Below are 9,580 nucleotides of genomic sequence, written 5' to 3' on the forward strand. Positions count from 1 at the left end.
TCCAACAGGTGGGAAAGATTGGCTAGACTAAATATTGCTTGGGCACAAGGCTACACTTTAGCGTTAACATGCGGCAATGGAGGGCAAGCTTCGACGGTAATCCAGTTGTTCATTCTGTCTCCACCTCCCCGTCGTACGGCAGCTCAAGTAATCCCCCGACCTCGTTTCAATCCCTTGAGTACCACATGAAGGATAACAAACGTAGAGAGCCACCCGATCCTTCTGTCGACAAGAACAGGTAACGGAGGCAGGAGCAAGTGCAGGACAGGAACGAGATGAATAGGAGATACGCAGGGGCTCTGTTGAACATGATCATTCAAGTGATCCTTAGCACGTCTGTTGGCGCTAGCAAATATGGCAACGTGACGGTAGCGTAGTCTACTCCCGCTGAGCCATTTGCCAGTATTGCGGGAGTTCCGATGCCTCCACCATGTTAAATACTCTACATATGTTGGCCATGTCCCTCTCAAGTTGCAACTGTGCACTTTCACGAAGAGCCAGCAACATCTAACCTCCTTCAACTTCCATGTAACAAAGCAGCATGTCTGGGAAAGTTCAACTTCTACCGGCATCCGCTGCTCCTTTCGCCCGTCGAGCTTCATCTGTTCAAGTTGTCTTGGCTTCCAAGGTTGAACCATGGCTTACTAAAACCCTGAAGCGTATCATGACGGAAAAACGCCCTCTCAACTCCGTACAGCAACACAAGGAATATCTCTGTGAAATTCTTTCATCACCGAATGCCATATGGACATTAACATCGCTCATGCTACCCAAGGCACCTGAGTCCGACTTCAAACGGGATGCTAGCAACCCTCTGATCGAGGCCATTATGAATTATGAACTCGTCCATGTTGAGGCATACGTTGTTCATATCGACATGGTTCTGGAGAATGAGGTCGCCTATAAGCTCACCAAGGACACCATCGATGTTCTTGTCAGATACCACAAGGAAATTCATTGCGTTGATGTCAAGACTAACACACGCGACTGGGAGGGCAAGGAGCAGCAGTGTGAGAGGCTTCACGATGCTTTTACCAAAGACGTCAACCAATTTGTCTTCCGCACCCACGTCTCTGCTCTCGAGGGCCTTGAGGAGGAGGGTGCCGGCGAACTCCTTTGCCGCAGGAGTGAGAAAGTTAAGACGAGCATCTGTGCGCTTATGAAGCCTCTGTTACCTCCACCTTCGCCCAAAGCCGTTGGAGCTGACCGACTACGTCCACTGCTACCTAAGTCTCCATCGAATAATATGTGCTCGCAGCATGGTCCCCAAGGCGTTCTCGTTGCTTTTGACTCGCAGAGTCACGGTATAGCATCCCAGGTCGATTCAATTACAAGTTCTATATCCACTAGCACACTCACACAACCTACCAACTTATTGCTCAGGGATATAACGCAAGTAATTGTCCCTGACTAGAGATGGATTTAATGCTGCATCATTACATAAAATGCGCTTTTTGCATTAAATATTTAAAGCAAGACGCGCTTTGTATGCATTATTTCCTGTCGCACTGAGCGTGCTTAAAGGGTTAGAGTGAATATGATGAGCAGCAGCAAATGTGTTGATTGATGTCTTAAGTTTTCTCTTGTGCGGGGTATTCCATCCCGCACAGTTACTTAAAGCATATAGCTAGATTACTAATGCCTACCCTGCGACATTTCCTCTTCTATCTTAGGCTTAGCGCCTTCTATAATAGGTTTAGTGCATAGGAACAATATAAGTCCTTTTCCGACCTCCTTTTCTCCACAGCCTTCAACCGTCTGTCGATGTATCCCCCTGAAACTTCTCAATTCGACTCCCCACTACCTTCAGACCCTCCGTGTGTCTTCTACAATGCCCAGAACCCCTGGAAGGCCAGCCGATCACCAGGTCCACCGAGAATTTATCACGCTTGCCTCCGACGCTAGTTCGGGTTTCAAGAACTCTAGAGTCAAGTGCAAGCACTGCGGCCACGAGATAACCAAGGGCACTACTCGTCAGAAGAAGCACTTACTTCGCCATTGTCCCAATTACAAAAGGCAGCAACAGTCTCAGCAGCCTCAACTTACTCATCACTTTCCTGTAGTGGACAAGACCTTTAAGCAGATGCTTGATGAGCTTGCTGCTATAGCAATTTTTGCTGATGGCCGTCCATTTAACCTCTTTGAGTCCAAACGAATGCGGATTCTGTTGAGCAAGCTAAACACTGCCTGGCAACCACCGTCTCGTCGCCGAGTACAGCGGCTGCTAGCCCCGACTTATTCTCAGTACCACAATCAAGTCCAGGCTATCCTCGACCAAGCAGAACATATCAACGTAATCTTTGACGCCTCAGACAACATCACAAGTCATCGAATTATCAATATCTCGATACAGGTGGCAAATGGTACGGCGTTCTACTGGAAGACGTTTGATACAGGACAGATTCAACACACGGCTGAGCACTACATCGATCTTTTGTATCCTGAGCTGGAGATAATTTGCAAGGGCAACTTCTTGCGAATTAACTCGTTTTGCACAGATACGGATAGCGTGATGAGGAAAGCTCATGTGCATTTGGCAGCAAGAAAGGAATTCCAACATTGCTTCTTTTCCCTCTGCGATTCACATGGGCTACAGCTACTCATCAAGGACATCCTAGAGCAGCCGTTCTTTGAGGAGGCATTCAAAAGCGCTACATTAATTGTCACCTTCTTCAAGAAGTCGAAACTGCAGTTGGCTCGATTGAGAGAAGCACAAAAGGCAGCTTGGGGCCACCATAAGGCGTTTTTATCTGCGTGCGTCTTTCAGTTTTTCTGACTCCTAGCTATAGCTGACTGCTCGCTTTAGTGTAATCACACGCTGGGGCAGTCAGTTCAATGCTTTACAGTCAGTTTTACGCTGTAAAGAGCCTCTCCAAGCATACGCTCGCCGTCCTGACGTAAGGGCAGAGCTAGCCTCCGGCTCTCTCGAGCTTCTTCCAAAGGTGCTGGAGTCTGTCAATAACCCTCACTTCTGGATACGCCTAGAGACTGTTTTGGCCATAATTAAGCCTGTCAACAGTCGTCAGCGTGCCTCAGAAGCCGATCGGGCTCACATCGGCCATGTGATTCCTCGTTGGCTGGAGATTAAAGCAGAATGGAAAGCACTTGACGAGTCTCAGCAACATCAAGACGTGAATTTCAGCGAGCTGTATTCCGTATGGTTAAACCGTATGGATAAACAGACATATGATATTCATTATGCGGGATTTGCATTACGGCCTGACACAGTCGGGACTAAGCTTGAAGAACAGCTGATGATGAAAGTGCTGCAGTTCTTTAAGTCAGCAGTCAATCCTGCTGACTACATCAATATTGTTCGAGAATTTAACCACTTCCGAGCACAATCGGGCGGCCGGTTTGCTGCAGGAGGCTTAGTCTATTCAAAAGAATGGACTCCATTAGATGCTTGGATGCTTCTTGATAACCAAGGCAGCAAGCTGGCTGCACTTGCAGTCCGGATCTTTGGAACCATAGCCAATTCAGTTCCCTCAGAGAGATCATTCTCGGCAGTTAACTTCCTCCACAGCAAGGCACGCAACAGACTCACACCAGCCAACGCTGACAAGTTGGCGTTCATCTACATGAACGAACGGGTGCTAGAGAGGATAACGCAGTCTCAGAATCAACCTCTTGATCATCGCAATGATCATTCTACGGTGGTCAGCTGGGAAGATTTGACAGAAGACGGTTGGCTTACACTCGAAGATACGTATATGGAAATTCATTGCGCATCAAATCTGGAAGTTGACGCTGTTGTCGGCGAGTTCACTCACCAACCCGCCTCCGACGGAGAAGAGACAGTGGTGGACACACTTGAGGTCGAAGATGGGTCAGAGAGCGAAGGAGCGGGGGAAAAATTGACCTAATTTTGCTTGGTTGTTTGTATGATATGGCCCATGGGCAGCTTCATAAATGGGTCGTAATATTGCAATAAAAAGCGCGCTTTTTATTAGGAATAAAATGCTGCTTCGTTATAATAAAAAGCAGCTTAATACACATGTGTATTATGCACGTGCCCATCCCTAGGTCTTTCAGGTTTTCGAACCCCTAATGCGGCCCTTGATAGCACGGCTTCTTTTGCCACCTGTATTGCCTCATCAAGGTGCCTGGGAACGATGCCTCGATCCATTGACCTAACACTACCTCGTGCTCATACATAGACTTGACATCGACGACGGAACATCTGCAAGCGCCAGGTAAGTGTCTATAGATGCACGATTGAAGATAAGTAAGCTATCTTGAGCTAGAAATGGAGCCGATGCTAAAGGCAGAGACATCTGGTCACTAAGACGTCCACCTGATATAAGTGAAGGGGCAGCGCCCATGTATACCTTACCCGCCGCATCAACCCAGTATGGACCAGGAACGAGCTCGCAAGGGAATTGCATACGGGGGTCAGGGATAGGGATGGGCACGTGCATAATACACATGTGTATTAAGCTGCTTTTTATTATAACGAAGCAGCATTTTATTCCTAATAAAAAGCGCGCTTTTTATTGCAATATTACGACCCATTTATGAAGCTGCCCATGGGCCATATCATACAAACAACCAAGCAAAATTAGGTCAATTTTTCCCCCGCTCCTTCGCTCTCTGACCCATCTTCGACCTCAAGTGTGTCCACCACTGTCTCTTCTCCGTCGGAGGCGGGTTGGTGAGTGAACTCGCCGACAACAGCGTCAACTTCCAGATTTGATGCGCAATGAATTTCCATATACGTATCTTCGAGTGTAAGCCAACCGTCTTCTGTCAAATCTTCCCAGCTGACCACCGTAGAATGATCATTGCGATGATCAAGAGGTTGATTCTGAGACTGCGTTATCCTCTCTAGCACCCGTTCGTTCATGTAGATGAACGCCAACTTGTCAGCGTTGGCTGGTGTGAGTCTGTTGCGTGCCTTGCTGTGGAGGAAGTTAACTGCCGAGAATGATCTCTCTGAGGGAACTGAATTGGCTATGGTTCCAAAGATCCGGACTGCAAGTGCAGCCAGCTTGCTGCCTTGGTTATCAAGAAGCATCCAAGCATCTAATGGAGTCCATTCTTTTGAATAGACTAAGCCTCCTGCAGCAAACCGGCCGCCCGATTGTGCTCGGAAGTGGTTAAATTCTCGAACAATATTGATGTAGTCAGCAGGATTGACTGCTGACTTAAAGAACTGCAGCACTTTCATCATCAGCTGTTCTTCAAGCTTAGTCCCGACTGTGTCAGGCCGTAATGCAAATCCCGCATAATGAATATCATATGTCTGTTTATCCATACGGTTTAACCATACGGAATACAGCTCGCTGAAATTCACGTCTTGATGTTGCTGAGACTCGTCAAGTGCTTTCCATTCTGCTTTAATCTCCAGCCAACGAGGAATCACATGGCCGATGTGAGCCCGATCGGCTTCTGAGGCACGCTGACGACTGTTGACAGGCTTAATTATGGCCAAAACAGTCTCTAGGCGTATCCAGAAGTGAGGGTTATTGACAGACTCCAGCACCTTTGGAAGAAGCTCGAGAGAGCCGGAGGCTAGCTCTGCCCTTACGTCAGGACGGCGAGCGTATGCTTGGAGAGGCTCTTTACAGCGTAAAACTGACTGTAAAGCATTGAACTGACTGCCCCAGCGTGTGATTACACTAAAGCGAGCAGTCAGCTATAGCTAGGAGTCAGAAAAACTGAAAGACGCACGCAGATAAAAACGCCTTATGGTGGCCCCAAGCTGCCTTTTGTGCTTCTCTCAATCGAGCCAACTGCAGTTTCGACTTCTTGAAGAAGGTGACAATTAATGTAGCGCTTTTGAATGCCTCCTCAAAGAACGGCTGCTCTAGGATGTCCTTGATGGAGTAGCTGTAGCCCATGTGAATCGCAGAGGGAAAAGAAGCAAATGTTGGAATTCCTTTCTTGCTGCCAAAATGCACATGAGCTTTCCTCATCACGCTATCCGTATCTGTGCAAAACGAGTTAATTCGCAAGAAGTTGCCCTTGCAAATTATCTCCAGCTCAGGATACAAAAGATCGATGTAGTGCTCAGCCGTGTGTTGAATCTGTCCTGTATCAAACGTCTTCCAGTAGAACGCCGTACCATTTGCCACCTGTATCGAGATATTGATAATTCGATGACTTGTGATGTTGTCTGAGGCGTCAAAGATTACGTTGATATGTTCTGCTTGGTCGAGGATAGCCTGGACTTGATTGTGGTACTGAGAATAAGTCGGGGCTAGCAGCCGCTGTACTCGGCGACGAGACGGTGGTTGCCAGGCAGTGTTTAGCTTGCTCAACAGAATCCGCATTCGTTTGGACTCAAAGAGGTTAAATGGACGGCCATCAGCAAAAATTGCTATAGCAGCAAGCTCATCAAGCATCTGCTTAAAGGTCTTGTCCACTACAGGAAAGTGATGAGTAAGTTGAGGCTGCTGAGACTGTTGCTGCCTTTTGTAATTGGGACAATGGCGAAGTAAGTGCTTCTTCTGACGAGTAGTGCCCTTGGTTATCTCGTGGCCGCAGTGCTTGCACTTGACTCTAGAGTTCTTGAAACCCGAACTAGCGTCGGAGGCAAGCGTGATAAATTCTCGGTGGACCTGGTGATCGGCTGGCCTTCCAGGGGTTCTGGGCATTGTAGAAGACACACGGAGGGTCTGAAGGTAGTGGGGAGTCGAATTGAGAAGTTTCAGGGGGATACATCGACAGACGGTTGAAGGCTGTGGAGAAAAGGAGGTCGGAAAAGGACTTATATTGTTCCTATGCACTAAACCTATTATAGAAGGCGCTAAGCCTAAGATAGAAGAGGAAATGTCGCAGGGTAGGCATTAGTAATCTAGCTATATGCTTTAAGTAACTGTGCGGGATGGAATACCCCGCACAAGAGAAAACTTAAGACATCAATCAACACATTTGCTGCTGCTCATCATATTCACTCTAACCCTTTAAGCACGCTCAGTGCGACAGGAAATAATGCATACAAAGCGCGTCTTGCTTTAAATATTTAATGCAAAAAGCGCATTTTATGTAATGATGCAGCATTAAATCCATCTCTAGAAAGACCACCCCATGATACAAAAACCCTTTTCAGCCTTATAGAAAAGACGGAGGCTCGTACTCACTTACTGAGGATTCTGCCTCACTTGCTGGAGAGTCATTATGGCCGGTGCATCCCGGATGCGATTCGATGAAGAATCAGTATAATCCGGGCAAGGCCCTCAACCCGCAAGGACGAGGATTTAATTAACTCTGAAGAATGGAATCCCGGGCCTCGATTGAAAACGTGGGACATCGCACTGCTAATCATGAAGAGCAGCTTCAGCATTTTGTCTCAAATCCTTTTGGAATATAAAGTGCGATTTGAAATAATTCCGAGAATGCCCTTTTTAGGTTTCCTTGTGTGTATTTTAAAAAGCTTATTTGATGTAAGGAAAGAGCTTGAAATTACTGCTGCTAGAAAGAACCGCCCTATCATAGGTCAAAAGTAGATTTCCGCCTTCGCCTCATCATGCACCGGCTCGTTAGCCCAGTCATTCATAACACCACCTCACTCTCTGGACGGGTAGCATAGACCGGGCATCACAGATGCGATTCGATGAAGAATCAGTATAATCCGGGCAAGGCCCTCAACCCGCAGGACGAGGATATTAACTCTGAAGAATGGATCCGGGCCTCGATTGACGTGGGACATCGCACTGCTAATCATGAAGAGCAGCTTCAGCATTTTGTCAAATCCTTTTGGATATAAAGATTTGAAATAATTCCGAGAATGCCTTTTTAGGTTCCTTGTGTGTATTTTAGTTTATTGATAAGGAAAGAGCTTGAAATTACTGCTGCTTGAGAACCGCTATCATAGGTCAATGTAGATTTCCGCCATCGCCTCATCATGCACCGCCTCGTTAGCCCAGTCTTTCATAACACCACCTTACTCTCTGACGGGTAGCATAGACGGCCTTCACACACTGAAACCGCATTGGATCGGGCGAGTCGCCAGCTGGCACAATAGAGGAAGAATCAGATCTTATGATGATGATGAGCATCGCACAACCTTGCCGCGCAGGGGACGGTATGGTAGAATGCTTCACTGGATATTCAACAAAGGGCAAGCTGGAAAAGTGATCGTTGCACCGATGGGCCGGCCACTAACAAACCGGACTGCGCTATGAAGCAAAGGAGAACCGTCACCTATGCGAATAGCTTTTTCTTGATACGCCATGCATTCTTTGAACACTATACGCTGCACAAGTGCTAGTGCTCACGAGGAAAGCACGAACTAGACACGGCGAGATTTTCGTACCCATTGAGGTACCTGCCCGCCAGTCCATCCCTTGGATTTGATGAGTGGCATGATGCTTCCAGGATCCTCGTGTTCGACAAAAATGGCTGACGTATCAGCGAGGTTTTTATCAATGCGGGGTAGTCTTGAGAGCCTCAGAGATGTCGGTAGAAGAGAGACAGAATGGCTACCTGGGGCTGGAAAAACACATTTCAAACTGATGTCGCCTCCGAGTGTCGCTTCAGGAATTCTTCGTATTGCCCGAATCCACAGCCTTGAGCTCCCGAGTCAAGGGGAAGAGGTTAAGAAACAGGGCGAGTCGGTCCAGAGGCTTGCGCAGAAATGATGGGCTAGTATCTGAAAGATCCTGGCATCGGCTTCTTGCGCTGCGCAGACAACCCATGTTCTCAATTGTAACCATTGGCTAGTTCGACACAGCCGCCTTTCGAGTGTAAAAAGGAATACACTGCTGCGTTGAGGCCGACCAATCGGAGGCATATTACATCGCGTTGCGCAAGCCGTTGAATAGAATTTGTAGTCAAGTTGGGCATTCTCTGCGATTCACGCTCAACCATTCCAGGGCCATGGCGCATACTCCCTGCGGGCCAGATCGACAGGTTTGAAAGGAACTTTCGTAGTGGCCACAGGCGTGTAGATGTGCAGGCGAAATTCGCCCCCTTCATCTTCTACTCTTCCAAAGTCGCCTTTTGGAGGAAGAGCTGAGCCTCCGGAAGGCACTTACACGACTCACTCACACCGATTTCACATTTACACAATTCTCAAATAACAATCCCAAGGAACTTGTCACTTGTAATTTCTGTTCCAATCTGGGCATATAGTACTAAATACTCCTGCACCAGTTGACACGCCCCTATGCTACACATGAATATATATAATCATCTCCTCCGTCTGTCTCGTAGAGCCACAGCAGCCGCACTACTCCATCACTCTCAAACACGCATAAATTAGCACTCTCATCCCGCCAGGACAGAAGCTTCAAAGCCACCAGTCAATACATCCGAAGATAATCGCAGTTGTAGAAACAGCACATCTCTACCACCTGTGAAAACAGGTTTTTCAACTAGGAAATCAACGCCTGTCTCCTGTCATCGCCCGAGAGGATCTTTGTGCAGAGTAAGCAGCGCACAAGACTCTAGAATTCGGAAACCATGTGTACTATATATACCTATATATATGCCTACCATGAAGGGTGTAGCGAGCAGGTGTTCTCGGCGTATTTTTCTGCGCAGACTCTAACCATGGCGAAGCCTGCGCCAAGGCCCGGTCTACATCGCCAAATATGTTCCCGCTCCCTATGACGCTTTCTTCTTACCCTACGTC

General features: G+C 47.5%; 2 protein-coding genes across 2 annotated transcripts; one reads left to right on the plus strand and one right to left on the minus strand.

Annotated features, from left to right (window-relative positions):
• The first annotated feature begins 463 nt into the window (after positions 1 to 463).
• On the plus strand, positions 464 to 1,730 carry FOXG_12519 (uncharacterized protein). The gene has a single exon (XM_018392325.1). The coding sequence runs from the start codon at positions 542 to 544 to the stop codon at positions 1,412 to 1,414; it is 873 nt and encodes a 290-aa protein (XP_018251928.1). The 5' UTR covers positions 464 to 541; the 3' UTR covers positions 1,415 to 1,730.
• A 2,831-nt stretch (positions 1,731 to 4,561) lies between these two features.
• FOXG_20963 (uncharacterized protein) lies at positions 4,562 to 6,599 on the minus strand (the record flags this gene model as incomplete). The annotated part of the gene is made up of 2 exons (XM_018401291.1): positions 4,562 to 5,621; positions 5,674 to 6,599. 2 exons carry the CDS (start codon positions 6,597 to 6,599, stop codon positions 4,562 to 4,564), a joined length of 1,986 nt encoding a protein of 661 aa, XP_018251929.1.
• Positions 6,600 to 9,580: the final 2,981 nt, after the last annotated feature.

The sequence above is a fragment of the Fusarium oxysporum genome, chromosome 3, assembly GCF_000149955.1.
Source record: "Fusarium oxysporum f. sp. lycopersici 4287 chromosome 3, whole genome shotgun sequence".
NCBI lineage: Eukaryota > Fungi > Ascomycota > Sordariomycetes > Hypocreales > Nectriaceae > Fusarium > Fusarium oxysporum.

Bases quoted from the DNA above. Each gene is read 5' to 3' on its own strand.
- FOXG_12519 (XM_018392325.1), top strand. From the start codon at position 542: ATGTCTGGGAAAGTTCAACTTCTACCGGCATCCGCTGCTCCTTTCGCC.